Source organism: Anopheles maculipalpis, chromosome 2RL (assembly GCF_943734695.1).
Source record: "Anopheles maculipalpis chromosome 2RL, idAnoMacuDA_375_x, whole genome shotgun sequence".
Taxonomy (NCBI): domain Eukaryota; kingdom Metazoa; phylum Arthropoda; class Insecta; order Diptera; family Culicidae; genus Anopheles; species Anopheles maculipalpis.
The window spans coordinates 17,566,449-17,591,516 of NC_064871.1; the positions used below are offsets into that span (position 1 = coordinate 17,566,449).

Here is a 25,068-nt window from a genome sequence, read left to right on the forward strand (position 1 = left end):
AGAACAAATTTTAGTTAAATTGTTTGTTTACTTGAGCTATATAATTCATACAAAAAAGGCAAAAAGGAATCACATTTTGGAGGTTAAAAATAATGACATCGTTCGATGGATGAATTTCCCATTAAAAGAATATTAGCGCTTGGTTGTGTACATGTTGCACTAAATATAAGATTTTTGTTTTATTTGTTGTTATTAAATCTTTAATATTATTATAATCTGTGAAGCAAATAGAAGGCATTGTTGTGTAACACGAATTTCCAAATTTTGTTTTAAATTACTTTGCTGTTGCTAGCATCGATTACAAAAATGGGAAGTTTCGAAGCCGCTAAACTTCCCATTTTTCATGCTTCTCTATGCCGTGGAAGCGTTTTACGTTGCTTCCTGATGTTTTCTTTTATTCGCAGGAATTGTTATCATGTTGCATATATTTTGTGAGACGAGAGGTTGTAATAGAACGATCATAACATCGCTTAGAACACGATCACTCGCATGTGCGCGCGTGTGTGTGTGTGTGTGTGTGGCTGTTGAAGCAATGCAATTCGATTGTCTGGCCCCGATTGTGTAGTCATGCACCAGAGCAAGGAACTCGTCCCACAATTGCAACCCCCTCCGTAATTCGACACCATTCGCTCTGGATCTAATCCAAAGATCTACGGCATTTGTGTGAGGTACAGGCAGTCACAAAATTAATGTCCCTCTTCTAACACATTTTGGGTTGGACGAACGGATGGAACTGTAGCAGAAAAGAAGGGATTTCAAGAGTAAAGACAATATTTTACGATAACGATTTTTATCAGTAAGTAGAAACGACCTAAACATAGTTAGTTAAAGCCCAGCCTTGAGTTAAAGAGATGTAGAATTCACACTACATCAGTCTGCAGAAGAGTGGCATCTAAAATCGTGATTTTAACATACCTACAACAACATATTTTAACATCAACAATGAATACAGGATGTGTACGAACACTTATCCTGCCTTTCCTGGATTCTTCTAACGATAGGGAAACGACAGCATTGAGCATTTCTCTTAACTTTTGGCGTTCAGGATAATATACGAAGAACTATATCCTACGAGTTCCAACTAGTAATTGAAATGAATACTGGCAGCTGTGAGATTGCAGACTGAGCAACCACGGGAGGCCCCGAGATGACAAAGGGCCCCGGAATCCCAAAGAACCACTCCAGCACAGTGTCCACTGTCAGCAGATTCAATATGATAGGGCCTTCAACTTCCACTCCACCACTGAATCCTGGAGTAATGAAAACCCGTTGCTGAGCTTTGCAATCATATAGTGGAGTTTTGCGTTCACAGAGAAAAAATTTGCGGCTCAAATGTGGTACTAAGTGGAATAAATTTTAATTTAAAGAAGCACCAATCAGAACAACTTTTACAACTAATTTTTACGACAAAATTCCCCTCAAAATGTGACTCATATGGCGTGCTTATGAATTCATTCTGCCGGTCTTGACAGGGACGAATCAAAAGCTCGGCAGAAAATTTCTCAGCTAATTGTTAAGTTCCACAAGAAGATTCTTCTGAGTTATTAAAGAATTTCATTATATGAATCGAAATCGTATTCAACCGATTTGTTTGGCTTATTACTAATTAGATGTAATGGCGATGGAACTTGTAACTGACTGTAACACATGAGTTTATAATTGACGACGATGGGTCATCGTCTGCAATGCAACCAACACACACCGCTTCAGTATACGCGCTCGCCCGTCCACACTACCCTGATAGCAAACAATAAAACGGTCTAATTGGCAGACTTCAGATCCACCAGATGTGCTTCAAAAATATATATTCATATATCGACTTCAGCTTGCCCTAGAACACCGCTACCCTTAATAAGCGTACACTCCAGTGTAAGTAATGAGATAAACATCCGCTCTGTTGTCTCACACGCTGTGGTCGAGGTCAAATGTGTGGACGCGGAGTCTCGTTGAAAATTTAGACAACAGAAATTGCACTCAACAGAAGAAACCATTGGAGGCAAGGGAACAACTGAAACCATACTTGTTTTGGGGCGGACATACGATGAGATGATCCACCCTTTACCAAAGCGTAGAGAGGGACACAGTTTCTGGCTCGAATGCTTCGCCGAAAAAAAGGGGACCACCACCAGATGGAGCTTTTCCGGTTTTTTGTCATCAACAGTAGCTGTAACGGCGGCGGCGGCGGCGGAAGCCGCGTAACACGCATGGCGGCACATGTGGCCGGAAATGAAACAGTTTGACTGGAGGGGTGGATTTTTCACCGGTTTCGATTTACAAATGGGGAGCAAATAATGGTAAAATTTAAATAATGATCCATATTTTGTTTGGCTCGTTTGTCTACGATACGATATTATACTGTTCGGTATTAATGTGCAGGATCGGAAACGATCGCAACAAAACACATTATAGACCAGAAACAGATATGTAGTACTATTAATATAGAATGCATTGCACATCTCTTCCTAAGATTCGATACACATCCCCTGGTACTGTTGCTGTTGATGACGTGTCGCTCGTAATTAACGCTAATTGAATCGATTTTTATTAAATTATCATCGGCACTCACCCATACACGCTACCACCAAAAGGGAAAAGATAATGGAAATGTCCATAAAATTAAAATGTCAGCAGCGAAGTATCGAAATATATGGAGAAGGGAAGCAAGAGTTTTGCTTATATCCAAAGCGCCCCAGCATCCCAACATCTGTTAATTGATTTATGAGAGTACGAAGTGTTCTCATCAATGATATCATTTCCGCATGTGTTGTTTCTACAGAGAAATAAAATCTTTTAAACTAGTTTTAGAAAATTAACAACTATCCCTAGTGCTTGACCAATATGATCTCATGGCTTCCAATAATAATCGCGAGTGGAATGGCTAAAAATAAGAAAACCTACGTGCCCATTTTTCTGACGTGCTGGCGCCCCTGGATAGGCACACCTCGGATCCCATGTACGTCATTCTTCTAGCGATTATGTACATGGAACCGCGAGGTCAATGGATCACCGTGATAGTGTGATATTTGTCACTGTCTCGTTGTCGGCTTCATGGCCTTCTACAGACACGTCTCGTTCTGCGCAGAATTTTCATTTCAGCAACCATCGCAGCATGCTTTGGAGAAGAGAGCGGGTTAGAACTATCGAAAAAATACTCTGATTCGATTACCAGAAGTTCTCCCGCTCTTGCATAAAGAAATATAGAGAAACGCACACTGACACACATGCACACGTTTAGTGATAAAGTCGTAAACTCTAGCCAGGACATCAGGCAAAACTATACCCATATCCGCGCGTTATAGAATCCGAGCCCAAGCCCTCGCGTGTTCTGAGACAGAAGACTGACAGGAATTCCGGGACAGCAACACACCAGACGCCAGCCAGACTGCACTTGCGCTTTTCAGCCACACAGAAACCCCATCCGAGAGGTAGTATGTAGTATGTATCGGAGAGGTTCTATGTTCTCGTCGTGGAATTCGTTGGCAGTGCTTTTTTTATTGTGATGAGAGGGAACTGCATTCTACGATTGTGTGTGGAATCATTCTCCAACGTACCGCACAGTGTGCATCTGCACTTGGAGTTGTTTGGACGCTTTTTCTCACCGTAATCCCCGTGTACGCACAGATAATCGAGAATCCTATTGCTGCAGAATCATAAAAGAGTAGTAAAAATAAACGTTTTTTTTTTGTTTTTGTTCCAATAAAGCTTTAATCAATGTATTTTCTTTGTTTTCAGGATAATGAAGCCCGTCGGAAAAGACAATAATGGTGGAAAGGAAATGATTTAAAGCTGTTCTGCTACACAATACTAGCCACAGTGCACCAAAAACACTAAAAATGACTTCGAGGTATGTTGTTTTCTTCACAAACCTTTAGCAAAAACGCTAATCACCAACTCCCTTCCTCATTCTCTCTCTCTCTCACTCTCTCTTTCCCTCCCGGTCCCACAAAACAGATTAGATCGGTTGTTTATTTTGCTCGAATCGGGCTCGGCTGCGGTGACGCGTAAAGCGGCAGCCAAACAGATCGGCGAGGTGCAGAAGCTCCATCCGCACGAGCTACACCATCTACTTAGCCGTCTGCTAACCTACCTGCACAGTAATAGCTGGGATACGCGTATCGCTGCCTCACAGGCCGTCCAAGCAATCCTCGAAAATGTGCCGCAATGGGAGCCGAAGGGCATACCGAACCTCAAGGTAGAAACAAAAGAGGAACAACCACCGTCCACCGGGCAGCTCGAGGAGGAAGAGGAGGAAGAAAAATCGTGCGATTCATCCAGCACCCATGGCAGTGGCAACCGGAACGGCCACAACAACAACCATCGGCTTTCGTTCGATAATTTCGATCTGAACGCGGTACTGTTTAAGGGCGCCCGATTGATGGGCTCGGAAGGGACCGAGTTTGATCCGCTGGATGAGAACGAGATGGTAGACTTGAGGGAAAAGCTTGCCCGCCAACGGGCACTGCTAAACGAAAAGCTTGGCCTAAGCAGTGGGCTCAACATCGAGGAACTAGTGACGCTCGACGATGTGCGTAATAATGGGAGTGGCATGTCGGGGCAAAGAGATCACCAGACGGGTGCTGGTGGGGAGCGTTTAGTGCCCGTGCAGGAGATACTGAAGCTGAATCGGGCCGATTCAGTCGAAGGGTTAAGCTGCCGGGAGAAGAACCGTGCCCGAAGAAAGGCACGCCAACAGCAGCAAGCATTTCAAAACCCAATCGGTGCGGTTATGGGTGGTGGTGGTGGTGGAGGAACGGGTGGAAGTGTGGGTGCAGTTCCCACATCCGTTGCTGGAAATGGTTCGAATGGAATGATGGCAGCGTCGTCAGGCACGGGCCACCAAAACTCAGACACCAGTACCACCGGGGAACCTGATCGGAAACGAATTAAGACGGAAAAAGGTGATCTTACCGCTACAACTGGAGGGACTGCTGCAAGTGCAGGTAGTGGTGGTGTGGGTCCAGGCGTGCCGGGTGCCTGGACGGGTGAGGCAGTACCCGATCTAACTGGAGCCTGGGTCGATGCCACCGACTGGCCGCTGGATTCATTTTGCTCGAAACTATTCCTAGACCTATTTAGCCCGCGCTGGGAGACTCGTCACGGTTCCGCCACCGCACTGCGTGAACTGCTAAAATCCCACGCGGACGGTGGTGGTAAAAGTGTACATATGACGAAATCGGAGATGGATCATCAGCATCAACTTTGGCTAGAGGACGCAACATTGCGTCTCCTGTGCGTGCTTGCATTAGATCGTTTCGGTGACTTTGTATCCGATCAGGTTGTAGCACCTGTCAGAGAAACTTGTGCCCAAGTACTCGGCACAGTACTACGTCAACTACCGCTAGCCAAAGTGCATCAAACAGTCGCCATTTTACTGACGTTTGTAAAGCAAAAAGAATGGGAAGTACGGCACGGTGGACTGCTCGGCATCAAGTACATGCTGGTCGTTCGGGAAGATCTTATCCAAACGTTTCTCCCGGTCATCATAAACGACGTGTTGACAGGGCTGTTCGATGCGGTGGACGATGTGGGTGCCGTTGCCGCATCCACACTCATCCCGATCGCTACCTGGCTACCGAAGCTGCTCAGTCGGGCGCAGGTATCGCACATCGTTAAGCTACTCTGGGATCTACTGCTCGATCAGGACGAGTTAGCGTCCGCATGCAACAGCTTTATGGGGCTGCTTGCCTCCATCCTGAGCCTACCGTCCGCATCCAGCTGGATCCAGATGGAACCGATGTCGATACTGGTGCCACGACTCTGGCCCTTCCTTAGCCACTGTAGCTCCTCCGTGCGGCGATCGACACTACAAACGCTTAAAACACTCACAACGGCCTCGGCTGAAGAAAAGCAAAGGGAGGAAGCAGCCGGAACCAATGGAGGAGGCTCCACGACTCCACCGTCTTCCAATGGAAAATCGACCGAACCGGTAAATAGTACCGTGCTGACCGTACCCGCCACGGAGGAAGCAAAGCTGGGACTTAACTTCGGTGTGAAAGATTGGCCACCACCGCTGCTACAGGAGGCGCTTCGGCACATCTTCCAGCGCGTGCTCGTCGAGCACGTGGAGGACATACAGTCGCTCGCGGAAGATGTGTGGAACAATTTGGTTGTGAATGCGGAACTGTCCGCGCTACTACATGCCTCCTGTCCGTACGTGTCCAGCTGGCTTTGTCTCGCAATGCAACCGGTACGGTTAGCGTTTGATCCGGGGTCACTGATCTATGCCAAACCGATCCAACATCAGACCGGTGGCAATCGTGAACGAAGACCCCGTCAATTTGATTCGTTCGATACGGGTGGTGGTGCAGGAGGTACTGCTGGAGGTGGTCATTTATCTTCCTGCTCGTCGTCCTCCGGCTCACTACATCAGAAGCTTTTCCTCGGAGGCGCAGAAACCGTTCCTCTGGATGTGCGAGAGAAGAACGTGGTACGGGCCCGTTGCAAAGCCTCCCGAATGATTGGTTTATTGTCACGGTACCTGGTATTGCCGGCTCCGGGCGTTACCTACACACCGGAAACGGAAAGTCCTATCGATTGCTATACCAAAGTTCTAATCGGCTATCTTCAGTCCCGCTCAGCTCTACAACGTTTGATCAGCAGTCTCGTCATTGCGTACTGGTGTTCTTTCGACACCACCATCCAGCCTGGTCCACCAGTACTTCAGGAGCGTTTGCGTGCCTGTCTCAACGAGTACGTGTACTACGACGAAGTTGGTATCCTGTTTACCCGCCTGCTGCAAGAGTGCCGTGACTATATGGCCACCCTGAAGCAGCACAAGGTACAGCTGGCCGAGTACGAGCAGCTGAAAGTCCTGACGCTCGATCAAATCTACCAAATAGCGATCGCCATCGGATGGTCCGCCGATGAGATGCGCACCAAGTACTGTCTCAAAACGAAGGTCGCCGAACTGTTGGAGGATCGGCGAAAAAGTTTGCTCGCATCACACTCCGCTACTGCACTGGAGCAGACGACACTGCACATTAGCACACAGTCGTCAGTGTCCGGAGCCGTCGTCAGTTTGCGCTGTCTGCCGGAGCGCCTAAATCCGGTCGTAAAACCTCTGATGGAATCGATCAAGCGCGAAGAATGCGAACTGTTGCAACGGCTTTCGGCGAAATATTTAAGCGATCTGCTTGATCAGGTCACGTCACGCACACCCTGTCCAAATAGTAAAATTGTCACCAACCTTTGCACGCTGCTTAAAAGTGATCCAGAATTTACGCCCCGTGTACTGTGTCCGGATCAGGAGCTGGCACATTTCGATTCTAACACAACGGATGACTCGAACCCCTACCACGGCATCCTAACGCTCAGTAAGCAGCATCAACGCTGTAAAGAAAATGGCGGCGGTGGAGGAGGGCCCAGTGGAGGATCACCCCGAGGTCCAGGGAGACCGGCCGCAAGCACCACCATTTCGGCAGCGCTCGATCTTTCCGCGTCCTCCTCCTCCGCGAACAGCACCAATGCCGCACTGGACGAACTGTTGGGACCGTCGGAAAGTGAAGAAACGCAACGGAAGCATGCTCGCACGCAGCGGCTCGGTGCGACGGCCGCCATTACGACGATTTGTGCCCAGTTCGGTTCGCAGCTCCCCCACAAGTTGCCCATCCTTTGGCAGCTGCTGCTCGATAAACTTCAATCCCGCGTCGACGAAACGTACATCGATCGGCTAGCGCTGGATGTGATTGCACAGGATGAGACGAACGATTTTATGACCTCGTTGCAGCTGCTGGAAGTTGCTGCGCCGTATTTGAACGTTTCCCTCCACACGCAGTTGTTTGAGCTGTTACCCAAGCTTTGCCTACTGTTGCGACATCCGCTGAAAGGTGTGCGGCACATGGTGGGACGCTGTTTAGCAACACTGGCCGCAGTCGATGCAGCGACAGTAATGACACTGATCATAAACGATGTCGTACCGTTGCTGTCCTGCATTGAAAGCGTTATCAAGCGGCAAGGTGCAGCGGAAGCCATTACGTGCATCGTTAATCGGTTGCAGTTTGAAATTGTTCCGTACGTGGTGTTGCTCGTTGTGCCACTGCTCGGTCGTATGAGCGATCCGGATCAATCGGTACGGCTCGTTTCAACGCACTGTTTTGCGACGCTTATCCAACTGATGCCACTGGATGGACTTGCGGCGGATAGTGGCGGTACGCGCAATCTATCCGACGATCTTCGTCAGCGTAAGATGAAGGATCGCCGATTCCTGGAGTATCTGTTTTCGCCAAAAACAATCCCAGACTTTCAGATACCGGTCAAGATTAATGCGGAACTGCGCAGCTATCAGCAGTCGGGCGTGAATTGGTTGTGGTTCCTGAACCGTTACAAACTGCACGGTATCCTGTGCGATGATATGGGTTTGGGGAAAACGTTGCAAGCTATCTGTATCCTAGCGGCGGATCATCATCAGCGAAGTCTTGAACCGGGCTGTGCTCAGCTGCCGAGTATCGTCATCTGTCCACCAACGCTCACCGGGCATTGGGTGTACGAGGTGGAGAAGTTCCTGCCGAGTCGATTTCTACGCCCACTGCATTACGTTGGACTTCCGGGCAATCGGGAGCAGTTACGTCAGAAGCTGGGCACTTACAATCTGATCGTCGCATCGTACGATATCGTGCGAAAGGATATAGAGTTTTTCGGTTCGGTACAGTGGAACTACTGCATTCTCGACGAAGGACACATCATAAAGAATGGGCGTACGAAAAGCTCGAAAGCGATCAAGCAGCTGGTAGCTAACCATCGCCTAATACTGTCCGGTACACCGATACAGAACAATGTACTGGAGCTGTGGTCATTGTTCGATTTTCTAATGCCAGGATTTCTCGGTACCGAGAAACAGTTCAGTACGCGCTTTAGTCGCCCGATACTGGCGAGTCGAGATCCGAAAAGTTCACCAAAGGAGCAGGAAGCGGGTGCACTGGCGATGGAAGCCCTGCACCGGCAGGTTTTGCCATTCCTGTTGCGACGCGTTAAGGAGGATGTGTTGACTGATCTGCCGCCAAAGATTACGCAAGATTTGCTGTGTGAGTTGAGCCCGTTGCAGGAGCGGCTGTACGAGGACTTTAGCCGGATGCATATGCACTCGTCGGACATACGGGAATGTTTGGAAAATATCGACGGTCAGATGGCGGGACCAGCCAACAAGAAGACGCACGTGTTCCAGGCATTAAGGTACGTGTTTTTGAGTGAGTTGGAGTAGTTTTTTTAGGGCAATTATTGATCGAATCTTATGATTTCCAGATATCTACAAAATGTATGCAATCATCCGAAGCTGGTACTGTCTCCATCGCATCCCGAGTATCAGATGATTGTGGGTGAGTTTACGCGCAACGGCTCGTCCATGGATGATATTGAGCATTCGGCGAAGCTTCCCGTCTTAAAGTAAGTCTTCCCGCCTAGCATCGTCACTATTTCTGGAAGAATGTGCTTATGATATCGATTTCATTTCTAGACAACTATTGCTCGACTGTGGCATCGGTACCAACGAGGACGTGTCGGTGAATCAACACCGAGCGCTAATATTTTGCCAACTAAAAGCGATGCTTGACATCGTCGAAAATGATCTCCTGAAGAAGCATCTGCCAGCGGTGTCGTATCTGCGCTTGGATGGCAGTGTACCGCCTAGCACGAGGCATCACATCGTAACCAAGTTTAATGGTGATCCTAGCATCGATGTACTCCTGCTAACGACACAGGTAAATGATGCCTTTTGCGACTCTAGCGCATGGAAAGTGTCTTAATTTCTGGTCCCATTTTTTTATGTTGCAGGTTGGTGGTCTTGGCCTAAATCTAACCGGTGCCGATACGGTCATCTTTGTAGAGCACGACTGGAACCCCATGAAAGATCTGCAAGCAATGGATCGTGCGCACCGTATCGGCCAAAAAAAGGTCGTCAACGTGTACCGGCTGATAACGCGCAAATCGTTGGAGGAGAAAATTATGGGTCTGCAAAAGTTTAAACTGCTTACGGCCAACACGGTGGTAAGCGATGAGAATGCGTCAATGGATACGATGGGTACGGATCAGCTGCTCGATCTGTTTACGCTAGCTAATGATGGTGGCAAACAGCAGCAGCAGCAGCAGCGTGTTGCAGCACCAACACCACCATCAGGTTCCGATCGACGGTTGCGTTCAGCGACAAATAATAGCAGCAGCAGTAGCAGTAGTAGCAGCAGCGCCAACACTGCCAACACCGAACTACTGGAATCGAATGGTAATAGTAGTGGGGTGGCTATTAAAACGGTTCTCGAGAGTTTGCCCGAGCTGTGGGACGATAGTCAGTACCACGAGGAGTACGATTTGTCACAGTTCCTTGAAGGGCTTAAAAAAACCCGCCAACAATAATAGAGCTCGCCAAACGCACGCACACCCACGCACTGCTCCTGGTGGGCTGGTTATTTTTTTATCCAAGCAAAAGCACGATCGCGCGCCGCCAATAGATAATGCGCATACGACGATGTGTGTATCTGGTCATAGTAAGAATGAAAGTAGTATAAAATATGGCGTTAAGATTCAGATATGCAACGATTGAAGGTAGTGATGGACAAGATGGACTAGTTGTTTTGGTCGGAATCGATTCCGGGTTGCTGCTCTAATCTATGTTTGGGGTTTTTGCTCGACAAAAACCGAATCGACCGTCAGTTTGTAGGGAGAGCAAGCAGCGTTTTAGCCTCGAAACGTCAATACACATACAAAAAGCTGGCTTAGGTTGTCATGGACCCCATTTATGGTATTTGCATTACGATTCCAAAAACGGATTCGGATTCAGAACCGATTCCGAGTGTCCATCGCAAGAAAGAGGTAGAAAGGCTAGCTAAGTTCGATTGTTTTATCTTTTTTTCCGTTTTTCCACTCTTTCCGCCTAGAAGCTATCTGTCTGTAACTGCTTTTTTTTAAACTTTCTCTATTTTCAAAAAAAAAAGCCACTTCCCTTTTTTGTAGAATTGTAAGCTGGGGATGAAGAACTGTAAGCTATCCTTTAGATTAACTTCACTGTACAACAACACATACACACTAGTTGCCACTGCATGTCGTACTGTTTGTAGGTTTCCCCTCGCAAATGGGAAGAACTGGAAATTATGTATTTAAACACCTAGAATAAAAGAGTGAGTTTCGTGAGTAAAGAAGGGAAGTCGTTTTCTGGCGCGTGACATATGCTGGACTAGTTAATATCACAGAAAGTTAACGATAGGTTGTCAAAGCGCTCTGACGAAACCACTATCTTTATTTGCATAGATGTAAATTAGACTAATGAGGTTAGGTTTTAAAATGTTCCTATCAACTTAAACCGTTTTAGTACAGTAAGCGAAGCTAGGAATAACATCATTCGGAGCAGCTATCCTTATATCGGAACAGGTTTTGAACGTTTCCTGCGGTCCACAGCCAAGCTTGCCCGTGCCATCATCACAGTATCCCCAGTTGTTTCCTGCGTTTAAACAAAAACACGTGCTCCGATTACCATGTGGTCCTCGCTACCGACAACTACTACAAACTTACCTGCCACATATGTCCAGCGGAAGATGCAATGAGCACAGGTGACCGAATCGGGTAGCTTTAAGCTGACGCGATACTCTCCCGTTGCCGTGGAAGGTAAACTCCAGTTCCGACTGCCATCCACCAAGTACAATGGATATCGGCTGAAGCAGGATTCATCCTCCGCACCACCATCCAGATTGCACAGATCGAAGTAAAAGTATCCTCGGTGGTTTGCCGTCAGTCGGACTCTTGCTTCAATTACGCTACCCTGCACGTACTGCCGCACAATGTCTCCCTGTCCGTACGTGCCACCGAGCTCATGGCGACGGGGTGTTGGATCCCCATAGCTATCTCCGCATACTCCACACTTTCCGTTGTACGTTCCCCACTGTACCTGAAAACCGCCACAGAACAGCTCGTTGTCGGTGTAGTTTGGTAGGGCGAGCGGATTGCAACGCCAACGAGATGCACGTGCGATCGGATCCAGCACCATGCCGTGCCCGTGAACAGTGGCAATGAGCACACTGCCAAGCCATAGTAGCACGCCAATCCAGGAAGCTGTTAAACTTCGATCCGCCATTTTTTCTTCTGAATTTCGACTCTATCTCCTATGTCCACGATGTACGTTCTTACGAGTTGTACGAGTCTGTGAGAAGAATGGTTTCAATCGTGCGCGTTTTTAAAGCACACTACTATCGTAGCTTATCTGTGCGAATTGCAGTTTGTGCAAAAAAAAACCCCACTCCCCGTGCTTACACTGATCGTCCGACGCTAGATAACAATCGATTTTATGAGTAACAAAATAACACTTAAGAAATCAGCTTCAGTCTGGCGTTCTCCTTCTCCGCACTACTACTACCACTACTCGCGATATGTGTCTGGGTGCCGGAAATGCCTTCCAAAAACTAATGAAACGTCGGAGGAGGTTTCTTCTTCATCATGTTGGCATACGGTTTGGATGATAACAACCTGGGCCTTTGTAGATTAAGATGGAAAGGAACAATTGGCTGTGTACATTGTTAATGAGCGAAAATTTGGGTTTATGGTCCGCGAGGGGTTGTTCTGCATTTGCATTGCGCGAGAGGAAATAAAACCCGCGCTATCTGTATTTTGGGTCGTGGCGAATCTAAGTAGTTCAAGGAGCAACGTGAACAATTTGGCAACGGCCATACGAACAATCGTAAACGTGCGCGGGAAGAGAAGATGAGTTTTCGCATTCTGATGAGCGGTGCGTGCGTGTAGCTTCCTTTTTGTTAACAACAACACCACGTTCAACACTTGAGCGAGTACGTGATAACGTGCACAATGCACGGTCATCCACTTGACGCCAGCTCAGGGCGTGGGAGGATACGGAATTCATTCTTATTTTTGAACGGTATGACTAGGTATGCGAGTGTTTGGAATAATGGAATAATGTGACCATAGAAAAGCAGGACATTTAGCTGGTTCCGTATTCCAAATCCTAATTTAAATGTTTTGGAATTTACGTAATTTCTCTTGTTCTTTTTATTTACCGGCTCTGAGTTGAATACGTCTAGACGCCATGGCCAGGTTTCCTATTCGTTTCCAGGAAACTCGTTCTACCTGATTCGATTCTATCTGATCCAGCCAACGAGCTCGCTGTGCTCCTACATACGTCGTTCCGAATAGGTTAAGGACGATTTTCATCACGTGCCCAAGCCATCGTATCTTTCCGACTTCAACTACCGTCAGGATCAGCTAGCTCGTGGTTCACTAACTTTCTCCACACGCCCTGCTCGCTCATCCCATTTAAAGATTGGCATTAGTATCCACCGTTCGAAAATGGCGAGTGCATTGGCGTCCTCCGCCAACATTGTCCAGGACTTGTATCCGCAGAGCATTTCGTGTGTTGTTTCTGAAGCCTTTTTGATTGCAGGAGTTTGTGGAGTCCCTAGTAGACACGATTTCCCTAACCAATTTCCCTTTCGCTACTTAAGTTGTTGTCCGAAGTCCGAAATTGTTTGGTCCATCTATGTACTAGGGCTTGATTGTTTGCTATCTTATGTTTGAATGAGAGATGGTCCTTGTAGTGTTCTTTCGGAAATGACTCTGCAACTCGTCCTGACTCATCTCAGCCACCTACGAGAGGAGGACGCTCAATAAGAGTTTTACTCCCTATAGACTCGCCAGGTTGGTTCTATCAGGAAAGCGATATCGGATGTCCCTGCCTGTAAAGAACCAAAACGACCAGGATAATGGACTGGCAAACAACGGCACTTGACTATGACCAGTATTGATCCTCGAAGACTTCCGCAACAGACTTGATGTGTTAGTAAGATCATAGAACCTAATATTATATGGATCATGATCCTTTTGATAGAGTTCAAAACAGCCTTAATTATACTTAGGAAAATTCCAACTTGTAAACGCTTGCTTTAGAATAAAAAATAATAATCAACCGTTTTTTTTTAATCGAATTTGATGTTAAATAGCAGAAGCTTGGTTATCTTGCTTGGTCATACCTTGCGTATACTAGTCTTGGTCGCGTTTTGTTTACGAATGCGGCAAACTTTGTGAAAAAAATAAGGACGCGCTGCTTTCCCTATCGATCCGAACAAAACGTAATTTATCTTCCTAAACGTACTCCGAAAGTGATATGTTTGAACGATATCTATCGGCACTTCAGTATCCTCGCGTAGGACAGCTCAACATTGATGGCAAGTAACCGATGTTACCCTCTGTTGGCTTCATTCATAAGTTTCCCTCTCCCGAATTCAGATCCGAAAGATTTCCGTGGCTTCGTACTATGGCTGGAGGATCAGAAGATACGCTTCCTGCCGATCGATGGTCGGGAACCGTTGAGAAAAATTAACTCACCCGACGAATGGAATCGAGCATACGAAAAATACAAGCAAGACATACGGTTACCATCGCATCTGAAAACAAAGCACGAGCAAATAACATGGCTGCTACTGTACGCAATCCGGCTCGAGTACACCGACAATGTGGACCAGTATCGTGCCCTCACAGGCACAAAGAAATTGGACGAGGAAGCGAAACGATCCAGCGTACCGGAAGTGCAATCCACCAATCCGTTCGATGAGTTTGACTTTACCAATGCTGACTTTGAGGATGGATCGTGGAAGCTGGCAGAACGACTCGGGATCGCATACCATCCGGACCACCTGGTGTCACTGCAGGCAGCCGCCAAAGTGATCAGCAGTGCGTACAATAAGGAAGCGCTCAAGGAACGGGTCATTACGGGGCAACCGTTTCCGATCGAGCAGGGCAGCGGGATGGGACTCGAGACGGACCAAGAGTTGGGACAGTGTGCAAGAATATTGCGCTTGCTGCAAATTCAAAACATTCGCCAACTGCAAACCACCATCAATGAAACGATTGTGGCGGTGCAAAATGTGACGGCGGACCCGCGGACCGATACCAGCTTAGGGAAGGTGGGAATGAAATGAACGCGTTGACCAATGAGTAGCTGTGAGTGTGTGTGTGTGGATGAAACTTTATTTTATACAGTAAACTCAGTTCGAACTATTTCTTCGATCTTTCACCAAAAGGATAAACGTCTAACAAGCGTGCAATGCCTATGCTTCCGGCAGCTGGAAAGAAAGCGAAGATGGATTAGAATTGTAACTAAATCGTGTGGTAAATAGTGCAGGTACCGGTTGCGATTCCAAACATGCTGTAACGACCTAACGGGTTAGGCCTTTTCTGTGCATGCAGCGCGATATACATTCCCATACCGATCACCCCGAATCCGCTAATCAACCGGCAAGGTATGCAGTCCTTGTGCCGATTGGAAACCACAGAGTCGGTCATTCCCGTGTTTTTTTTATGGCCAGCGTTTGATGAATGTTCCTTTCGTTCTATAATGTTTTGGTTTGTTCTGTTTGATCAACACACCATTGCTGTGTCAAATTTGAGCAAATTAAAACGATTATTTTAATATCCATTTTTAACAAATTTAAGCACAACATGAAGATTATTCGAGCTTTATTCGTTTTAAATTAATTTTTGCTAAAAATTCTATTCTTTTCTGATAAACAAACGAATTTATTTCCACAAAAAGTAAACATGCGCTGCACAATGTGTCCTTGGATTGCATGGTAAACCCCTCAACACAGCACCATAAACCCAACCGTGACCGTCGACAGATAGTTTGACAGTTCGCAGCGACAATACAAAACAAGTCGCTAAGAGAGGGCCAGCAAACACGCGAAAATTTCCACAACGGTGTATTATTTGTTTCGCAATTTTTCGTGGTGAGAATGTTCGAACGATATCTGTCTGCCCTGCAATACACCGGCAACCAGCCCGTTAATATCGATGGTACGCCGTATAGGAATCGAATTCTGGTTTCCGAACACTTACAACACACAATCGCGCGCGGTTCATTAAACCGGCAAACTACTGTTGACCCCATCATTGAAACGCCCTTTTTTTATTACTGCCCATTCTTGCAGATCTGAAGGAATTCCGCTCGCTCGTCTCCTGGCTGGAAGATCAAAAGATACGCCACTACACGATTGAAAACCGGGAAAGCTTGAAGCAGATCGGTACGGTCGATGTGTGGGAAGCGGCGTACGACAAGTACAAGCTCGATGTTGGCTTGCCGTACGAGCTGGTAACGCGCCAGGAGCAGCTAACCTGGCTGCTGCTGCACGCCGTTCGGTTGGAGTATTCCGACAACGTCGACATCTACCGACCGCTGAGCGGGGCCCGGAAGGTGGAGGAGCAGAAAAAATCGAACGCACCGGAAGTGAAATCGACCAACCCGTTCGATAGTCTCGATTTTACTAACGCTCAGTTTGAGGAGGGTGCAAGAAAGCTGGCCGACCGGCTTGGCATTGCGTACCATCCCGATCATCTCGTATCGTTGCGTGCTGCCGGCCGTGTCATTCACGACTGTCTGAACAAGGAAACGCTAAAGGAACCGCTCATCGCCGGACAGCCGTTTGTGTTGGGGGTTGATAGCAAGAGGAACGGCACCACCTCCACCACCACCCCAGCAGGCAAACCACCGCATACGGACGTCGAACGGGAGGTGGAAAAGGCGGCCCAGATATTGCGATTGCTGCAGATACAGAACATGCGCTCGATGCAAACGACAATCAACGAAACGATTGTGGCAGTCCAGAACGTTACCGCCGATCCGAAAACGGACTCGGCACTGGGGAAGGTGGGCGTGTAGGAAGTGTAGTGGCAATACTTGTGATACGTACAACTGCGTACATACTTAAACTATGTTATAATTAATAAAAAAAAATCCGGTCAATCATTGTTTCTATTTAATGGAACGGGTTTTTAGTTCATTTTTGCTTGCAATTGCGTGAGACACGCTGACGCATCGATTGGCAGGAATTGAGGGGGAGAAGAATGTAAACAACACGAGCTACTGTCAAACGGTCAGCATAAGGCTGTGCACTGTCAACCATCGAACAGAACAAGTTCGATGGGGTGCTCTAGCAGCTGGAAATGTGCTTTGCTAGTTATTTTCAATGCCAATGAATCAGTTTTATCAACTGTTGAAATAAGATTAGCTCAAAAGGTTTAGTTTTAGCCCAATGAATGATACCCATTTCCATAATACAACTGACAGCTCCCAGAGCACATCATCGAACTTGTTTTGTCCGATGGATGACAGAGCACAGCATAAAGTCAAAGATTTGGGCCAAAAATAAACAAAATTAGTGAAGAAATTTCGAAAGCTTTCCATGAAAATCGAAGATCCAGCGTGTTGTGGTTCCGGATGTACCAACTGTGTGCTGGATGTGAAACCTTCGAAGCATGCGCTTCCTGCTGATGTGACGAACGTTTTCGATCGAACATACAAAACGTTCGTGTGCGAAGCAATCACTCAGGCAACGACGAATGTATTCCTGTTCCGGTTCCGATACGTTCCCAGTGCGGTGGTCATCGATCGAGAGCGTCTGATTGTACCTCCTGGATGTCATTTAATGCTAAGAACGCTTAGAACGTACAACTCGGCCAGTATAGGAAACCATCTGTTTGAAGCCTGGCGCGAAGAGTCCTCAATCGTGGCAATCGATTCCTCCTCTGTCGGGATTGTAAAGAAAGCGATAGAAAAGCATGATAAAGCTGAAGATGACCTTTACTTTAGCCGTCCGTACACGCCGATTGCTTTCGATCCAGAGCAGGGTACATTCGATGTACTGATAAAGCTGGAACCTGGCGGTCTCATGTCCAACTACCTAGCAACCCTCACAGTCGGATGTCACACCGAATGGAAAGGAGTTTACGGGGATTTTCTATGGCAACGTAACCAACACCGTACCGTGGTTGCGTTCGTGCAAGGCGTTGCCATAGCACCGGTCTACAGCACGCTGCGTGCGATTCTAGACGATGATGAGGATGAAACCCGACTCATGCTTTGCGCATGCTTTCGCGATCTTCCCAACGTGCTTTTACGGGACGACCTGCACGCATTGGCAAGCTACTGGAACTTCAAATATGCCATCTACCTATCCCGTCGAAGCTGTGCGTGTCACGAAAACCTGGAAAACTGTACTTGCAATGCGAAATACCATCTCCGATACAATGAACCAATCTACGATCGACGGCTCGAAGCGGAAGACATCGAACGGCTGCTCGGAAGAGCACTTTCGGACGGCAAACAATCACTTCTAGTATTACTTTGCGGCACGGTACCGTTTACCGCGTTTATCAAGACTAGTCTAGCGAAGATGGAAATAGAAAATTGTTACACGTTTTGAAAATGTCCACGTGGTACGCACGTGTTGCTTGTTACGCTTTCCTTGAAGACGACGATTTGAACGTATGCCGACGGATCTTTTCCTTTTCGCGCTCGATCGGTTTACCGCTGGAGGTTGCTTCCTCTAGGCCACCGCGCGTCAGCTGATTAAAGTCAATGATCGTGAGGTGTGGTTTCGGTGGCACATTTAGCATCTCGATCGGTGGCATTTTCGATTCTTGCGTGGTAGCGCCACCTTTCGCTTTCGGTACCTTCAGCCGGAAGTCGCTGGTAAAGTCGAGATTGCTGAACCGAGCCGCCTGTATGTTGGACAGTGAAAACTGATCCTGATGGACGTGCGGGCGCATCCGGAACCCACCGTAACCGGCATTACCGTGTCCGTACATGTACCGCACTGGGGAACCATCGTCCGAGGTGGCACTATCGTAACAGATGGACAGATCGGTGTAGCTGATCGGTGCATAGGCACGGGTCGTTTTGGGTCGTACGCGTACCTCGCTGCGTGTTTTGGAGCGAGCACGTGGCCGGTGTGTCCTTGGGCGACCACCTTTCCGGGGCCTTAGCTCATCGACCGGAGGAATGGGAAGAATGTTGGTGAATCGATAATACTCGAGAAAAGTACGGGCCAGATTTCGTCCGATACGCATGTCTGGAAAGGAGAGTGTGTAAAAGGATTTTTAGTAAAAGGTTCCGCCATCTTTAGAGACAAATCCTTCGGCATGACATACATCCATCTTCCGTGTACTGGGTAAGAATGTTGGTACCGTTTAGAAAATACCCGCACATCGACACCTCCAGCGTGTACGTGTTAACGTTATCGCTGAGCGCCTCGACAAAGTATCGCCGAGCCGTGCCAGACTTGCGATCGTCCGCATTGAACATCATGTGCTCCTGGCAAAAGTCCTCACACTTGGTAGCGAACAGCTTCGGAAACACTAGATGACGCTCGTACCGGTACACGTTGTCGTACGTGCTGCCGTAGATGAACGTTCCGGTTAGGCTCGAATGCGCATGGATATCGATCACAAAGTCCACCTGGTAACACTAGATAAGATAAACGGATCAAATTCTTTGCCCTTCCAACTCCAAAAATAAAGCTGGAGCTTACTAACACTTGAATTATCGTACTCCTTCAGCATCTTCATCACAGCCGATAGGGTTGGGTGCGTGTACTGGGACAGTTTATTCCACGATCGGTTCAGATCGTGCCCAATCACATTGCATCGGTTATTCCCCAGAAATACCCCGTCCGGATTGAGCATCGGTACGATCTTGAACACCACGTGTTCGCGCAATGCTTTCGCGATCGGTTGACTAGCGGCGGCCAGAAATTCGATCAATCCTTGCACGACGTACGATGCCGGCGACTCCCCCGGGTGTATACGGGCCAATATAACGACCATATGGATCACATTTTTCGGCTCCATCTTGTCCGGTTTCTTTACGTCATCGAACGTGATCAGTTCCAGTTTGCGGTTTTGCTACAATTAAAAGACAATTTTAGGAACACGTCGGCCACCAGACTCCACAGACTTACGATACTCATGCCCAACGATGATCGTTCGAAGGTTTCCGGAAATTTAAGTTCTACCGCGTTCAGGTACGCCTGCATCTTGGAGTACGAATAGGGGAAGGTAAGCGCAAACTGGTACACCTCATCCTCCTTGTCGAACCCGAACGCAAAGCTCAACACGTAGTGATTCTGATGGACAGGCGATTTGTAGTAGAACACCTCACACCGTGGCAATCGTTGCCATTTTGGACGGCTGGTAGATTTGACCAGCGGTGTCATGCCATCCTTAAACAGATTGCGACTCTTGTTCATGTTGACAATGTTGAATATAACCCGCTGGTCCTGCTTTACATTGTCGACCGTAAAGTTGAACCAAAACCGGTAGCGTGGATTGCACGTGTCCGGACGGAGAAATAGATCATACTCGAACTCGCCGACCAGATCGACCCGGCCAAGATTACCGGTTTCGAACGCTGCATCAAAGCATAGGTGGCCACGTTTCGCTTTGCCACTGTGTCCTGTGGGGTAGGAAAGACAAAACAGGAGGAAACAGATCATTGGGTGTGTGCGGGATATCATTTAGGAGTCGCGCTTGTGGTACCAAACTCCGGAAATGCGGAAATCTAGGTTAAAAGAGTCGTTCCTCCGCGAAAGCTTAATTCTTTATAAAACATAGAAAGTTGTGAGAGAGAAGATGAATTACAAAATAAACATAATGTGCAGAAAATGGTAAAGAGAACCAAATAAAAACTAAATTGGCGCCATTATTTGTCGGATAGAGTTTATCGTTCCGGATGTCTGTAGGGTGGGACGTGATATAGATGCAGATATAGGGCGTGGGAGATTTCGAAACTTAATTTGCCAAGGCCTCTGGAATATTCAAAATTTTTAAAACAAAAATAAATAATTTTATACCGTCGAGCCAAAGAACATTATTTTTCGCACAAAACAAAACTAAGCAAAGACACACGTTCCGAGAAACCTGGTGCCGCACACTGAACGCACCCTCTTCCTTTAGCGCGGGAGAGTGTGAGCGAGTACGGTAGCTCTCCCACAACAGCGCTCTCAGTACAACACGAAAGAGATAACACGCTCAACACCGTGTACGGCGCGCGCACGCCTGTGTGTTGGTGTGTACACTTTACAGAGGGCAAAAAGCCAAAGCAACACACCAACACGTCATTACTGTTTGGATCTTCAACGCAACCAGAGGTGAATCTAGCGTCTCCGTGTGTGAGCAGCTTTGTTTTTGTGAAGAGTGAGAGGTAAGCTACCCCATCCCATGGGCTGTGAGCCCCCAGCGGTAGCGCTAGCGCTCCGCAAGGGCCAACAAAAGATTTTTGTTCCGTCGAAACAGTGAATCGGAGACGAGGTTCGCGTTACATTTTTTAGTGAATTGTAAGTGAAAATTTCTGTGCATAGAAGAGTGCACTGTGTGTGTACACCCCCCCCCCCCCTCGCCCCCGATGAGGTGAGAATGGGTTTTATGCTTCGCAATGTACTTTTTGAGAGGGCCTGCCACTTGTGTATTGACACGGCCCCGATAGTGGTGATGCGCGCGATGCATGAAAAATCGTGCAGCAATAATATTTCGATCTCGCGCGCGCGACGCCATTTTGTTTGTGCGAGCTGGTTGCTACTAAGCTGGAAGTACAGCATGGGTGGATGAAGGGTTTTAGGGTTGATTTGCTTGAGGTGCTCGTTGAGGGGGAAGTGGAGAGAGGTGGAATTAATTATGTTTTGAACAAATCGGCACATGTGATTAATGTAATGCTAAATATTTTTAAATTTGAAGTATAATGTATTGGTATTGGTATTTGTTTTGATGGAATTTTTGATTGTGTGACGTCGCGAGAATGTAGTTAGAGAATGAATTGGAAACATAACTGTGGCTTAAACCACATTAAAAATAATACATTTTCTGTATTGTATTGTGGTATTTTCTCTGTTTTTTTTTATCACAGTCGAAAGTTTATCCAATTTATGCAAAATTTTAATTTAATCTTCGATATCTTTTTTTTTTTAATTTTTTAAGATGCGTTTTCAATGTTACGGTTAATGTGTAAATTTTTCATTTGTGATTTTTTGAATATTTTATGAGGATTCAATATTTTTGTGCGTTTTACAATAATTTTTTATCAATTTTTCTTTGTTATGTTTTGATTTGCTCTCAAGTTTATGACCAGCCGACATCTTGGATTTCATGCCCCCGTTGATTAGAGATAGATTTAGTAGGCTCTGGAAATATTTTCATGTTAAGAAAAGTGTGTGGCTTGGTTATTGATTTTCTCATGCTTTTTGGCGGGGAGCGTCAGTGCGCATGTCATCACTCCCCCCTCCCCCGCGAGAGAGCGAGAGAGGGTGCTGTTGGGAGGGAAAACCGGTTTTTCACCTTCTTTTTTTAATCAAAGCGATTAAGCGAAACAGGGACAGAGAGCCCAATGTGATGTTCTTTCCCTACCAAAATCCATTCTATCTGGTACTAATACCAAAAAATACAAAATATTTCTTCTCCAGAATTCATCCGGCGAAAAGTAAATTACAATGGCACGTACTAAGCAGACAGCACGTAAATCTACCGGAGGAAAGGCTCCGCGTAAACAATTGGCCACCAAGGCAGCCCGTAAGAGCGCCCCGTCTACCGGTGGCGTGAAGAAGCCGCATCGTTACCGTCCCGGTACGGTGGCGCTGCGTGAAATCCGTCGGTACCAGAAGTCGACCGAGCTGCTGATCCGCAAGCTGCCGTTCCAACGCTTGGTGCGAGAAATCGCCCAAGATTTCAAGACCGATCTGCGCTTCCAGTCGGCTGCCATCGGTGCTCTGCAGGTATGTTTTTTTTTTCGGTGGAAACTGGGGAAACACACAACACCATGAACCTAATCCTCTTTTGTTTACCCGTCCCGGGTCTTATAGGAGGCCAGCGAAGCCTATCTGGTCGGTCTCTTCGAAGACACCAACTTGTGCGCTATCCATGCCAAGCGTGTCACCATCATGCCGAAGGACATCCAGCTGGCGCGCCGTATCCGAGGCGAACGCGCTTAAAAAGCTGACCTTCTAGTAATAATCATCTTAAATTTTTATTTTATACTTAAAAAAAAAACACCCCCATTTAAAATATCGTAAAAGAATATAAAAGAGTGTAAACACTCTTGTATTTCACAAAAAAAAAAATCGATGATCATTTGTTCGAAATTAGAAAAAGATCTCCCAACTACAAAAGCGACAGGTTTAGGGCGCAGTTCAAAACCCGTACCGCGCGGAAGATTATATGACGACGATGATCTTTAGATGTTAGAAACGTTCAGGATTAGAGCAACACACAACGGTCGGCGTCGGTGGTCAAAATACATTATTAACACTACAATACGCATAATAACATAACAAATAACTGCATTTCTTCACCAATTCTGCAATAGTTAAACCTATGACTATCGGTTGTATGAACAAATAGGAGACCACAGCCGGAGCCCCCGATTATTAACAGCAACAATGGGAAAACCGTAATTTGTCATTTTGGAAGTAGAGAGAGAGAGAGACCGTTGGACATTAATTCATAATAAAATAAACTCAGTACAGTACACATTCGAGATGTAGATTCTCTTTCTGTCTGTTCAAAAAAAAATGCTTGACTATTTTTTACTCCATTTGAATCCGAAACATACTCTGAGGAGTGTAATTGAAGTACGAAAGCAACTTCTGTGGAAATTTCCACAGGAATTAGATGTCTCGCAGTCTAAAAAATCTAAGGTTCTTACAATCCCCCATACGTCGGATCCTAGTATCGTTTTTCGTCGGATCCTTAGTCCTCTGTTGTTTGTCTTGTTTATTAAGGACATTTCCCTACCTCCTAATCGATTTCCTAAAGAATCCTTACAGAATCCCAATCGAAAGGAATCCTAGTCTTAAATAGATTTTAATGTCATGGAAGATACAGAATCAAAATGAAGCTCGATAAAATCCAAATCGATTGCCATCGAATCGAATCCCAATGGAATCCGAATCGGATCGAATTTTTCTATTAGGATCCAATCCGATTCGAATCTTCCGAATCCCGAATCCGCCAATACTAGTCTAGAGCCGATCTGCTAGGGTTCACATTGAACGTATGGAGCTTATCGTAAATTGCTGAGCATTTCGGCCTCTCTTCTACCTCCTTAAGAATCCAGATGTCAATTGCTAGGCTTACGAACTCTGCAAGATAGTCATTTCCCTTCTCGATCTCGTAGATTTTCCTGCTCTCCTATCATCATCCAATTTCTATGTCAATTCTCCTACTCTGCGTTCGCGTCCTACTCTAATTCTCCCTTATAGAAGCCCTAATAGATCCTCTGTTCCGTAAAATATAAATAAATAATACTATAAAATCCACTTACCTGGAGGTCGAACGATCACACGGCTCACATTGCCTAGACCTCCCTCACCGTCACTATCGTCACTATCTGTGGAAACGAACCAGAACGAAACAACGCACCGCATTAGCACAAAAGCCAGTAGAAAACTTCATGCAATCAAAAACTGCCGGAAAACATTTTTTTTTCACAGTAACACCTTCTTCCGCCCGTTGGTACATGCTCGTGTGAGCAAGCGGATCACACGCATCCGGATTCATTATGTGCGGCGCTTATGTGCTCCGGAAGTGAACGTCGATGAAACAATCGTTTTATCCCTGCACACACAACGGTCGGCCAAGTCTGTCAGGATCGGCTAGGTACAGGCTACTGAAGCGCTCAAGCAGATTGAAATCTTGCCTAAGGTAACACCCGAACACCTTATAGTGCCTGCAGTCTGAAGTACAAAGAGGAGGCACCTGTTAGGTGGTAATGGGCGCTCGGTGGCTTCTAGGAAGACCAGCTTCAAGATGGCATGGCATGGATGGAGATGATGGAGCAAGGTGGCACAAAACCGCACACATCGCCCGGTGGCCCATTACCCGATGATGGCAAACGAACCGGCATGTGAAGTGTAGCGCACACCTGTAATGTAATGTCTGCGACTATTGCCACCACGAGTACAGCTCATACGAATCGACGCAGAACCATAAGAGCCTATATTCCGACTTGATGATGCTACCACACACACACACACCACCCGTGTACTTCAGCCAAGTGTGGTACCGGTAGAGCCTTACAGTTGAAAAGCCCCGACACTTAGACGTTATGGGTTATGGGTCCCTCGTTTGCGTTTGTGCCTGTCTATCAAACATAATGTGCATATTCTATTGCCCCCATCCAACCGGGTGTGAATCGGTTCGTATGTGACGTCATGAAAGAACTTCTATACGGGAATGCATGTATGTACATATCCCCTAGGGCCGTGGCTACAACCGACCGGGTGTCTTACTGCTGATGCACACCCAGTTCCACCATCACGCGTC

At 46.8% G+C, this 25,068-nt stretch overlaps 10 protein-coding genes across 10 annotated transcripts in view; 5 read left to right on the forward strand and 5 right to left on the reverse strand.

Annotated features, from left to right (window-relative positions):
- Positions 1-22,777, forward strand: part of LOC126559387 (histone H3.3A) — a 244,656-nt gene extending 221,879 nt beyond the window's left edge. The window contains exons 2-3 of the mRNA XM_050215537.1: positions 22,230-22,520; positions 22,608-22,777. Coding sequence (XP_050071494.1) covers positions 22,239-22,520; positions 22,608-22,736 — 411 coding nt within the window. The 5' untranslated portion in view covers positions 22,230-22,238 and the 3' untranslated portion in view covers positions 22,737-22,777. The remainder of the gene's footprint in view (positions 1-22,229; positions 22,521-22,607) is intronic.
- Positions 1-25,068, reverse strand: part of LOC126556713 (mucin-5AC) — a 469,299-nt gene that overhangs the window by 431,430 nt on the left and 12,801 nt on the right. The gene's annotated exons all lie outside the window — the stretch shown is intronic.
- The window catches only part of LOC126557535 (uncharacterized), a 272,688-nt gene that overhangs the window by 167,739 nt on the left and 79,881 nt on the right, over positions 1-25,068 (reverse strand). The window lies entirely within an intron of this gene.
- Positions 3,827-10,341, forward strand: LOC126556611 (TATA-binding protein-associated factor 172). The gene is made up of 5 exons (XM_050211954.1): positions 3,827-3,844; positions 3,952-9,168; positions 9,238-9,378; positions 9,449-9,692; positions 9,766-10,341. Exons 1-5 carry the CDS (start codon positions 3,834-3,836, stop codon positions 10,339-10,341), a joined length of 6,189 nt encoding a protein of 2,062 aa, XP_050067911.1. The 5' UTR covers positions 3,827-3,833.
- On the reverse strand, positions 11,280-12,052 carry LOC126558955 (uncharacterized). Its single transcript, XM_050215047.1, has 2 exons — positions 11,494-12,052; positions 11,280-11,422 (listed from the first exon to the last, which is right to left on the reverse strand). The coding sequence occupies exons 1-2, from the start codon at positions 12,050-12,052 to the stop codon at positions 11,280-11,282; spliced, it is 702 nt and encodes a 233-aa protein (XP_050071004.1).
- Positions 14,084-14,903, forward strand: LOC126559878 (RNA transcription, translation and transport factor protein-like). The gene is made up of 2 exons (XM_050216053.1): positions 14,084-14,150; positions 14,212-14,903. The coding sequence occupies exons 1-2, from the start codon at positions 14,090-14,092 to the stop codon at positions 14,901-14,903; spliced, it is 753 nt and encodes a 250-aa protein (XP_050072010.1). The 5' UTR covers positions 14,084-14,089.
- Positions 14,956-15,277, reverse strand: LOC126559564 (uncharacterized). Its single transcript, XM_050215734.1, has 2 exons — positions 15,111-15,277; positions 14,956-15,047 (listed from the first exon to the last, which is right to left on the reverse strand). Exons 1-2 carry the CDS (start codon positions 15,265-15,267, stop codon positions 14,980-14,982), a joined length of 225 nt encoding a protein of 74 aa, XP_050071691.1. The 5' UTR covers positions 15,268-15,277; the 3' UTR covers positions 14,956-14,979.
- LOC126558816 (RNA transcription, translation and transport factor protein-like) lies at positions 15,633-16,740 on the forward strand. Its single transcript, XM_050214888.1, has 2 exons — positions 15,633-15,777; positions 15,912-16,740. The coding sequence occupies exons 1-2, from the start codon at positions 15,717-15,719 to the stop codon at positions 16,637-16,639; spliced, it is 789 nt and encodes a 262-aa protein (XP_050070845.1). The 5' UTR covers positions 15,633-15,716; the 3' UTR covers positions 16,640-16,740.
- On the forward strand, positions 17,160-18,185 carry LOC126558493 (NADH-cytochrome b5 reductase-like). Its single transcript, XM_050214516.1, has one exon. It carries the CDS (start codon positions 17,163-17,165, stop codon positions 18,180-18,182), a length of 1,020 nt encoding a protein of 339 aa, XP_050070473.1. The 5' UTR covers positions 17,160-17,162; the 3' UTR covers positions 18,183-18,185.
- LOC126564885 (cytosolic carboxypeptidase 6) lies at positions 18,214-24,303 on the reverse strand. The gene is made up of 6 exons (XM_050222012.1): positions 24,243-24,303; positions 24,068-24,133; positions 19,719-20,212; positions 19,294-19,662; positions 18,910-19,225; positions 18,214-18,830 (listed from the first exon to the last, which is right to left on the reverse strand). The coding sequence occupies exons 1-6, from the start codon at positions 24,301-24,303 to the stop codon at positions 18,214-18,216; spliced, it is 1,923 nt and encodes a 640-aa protein (XP_050077969.1).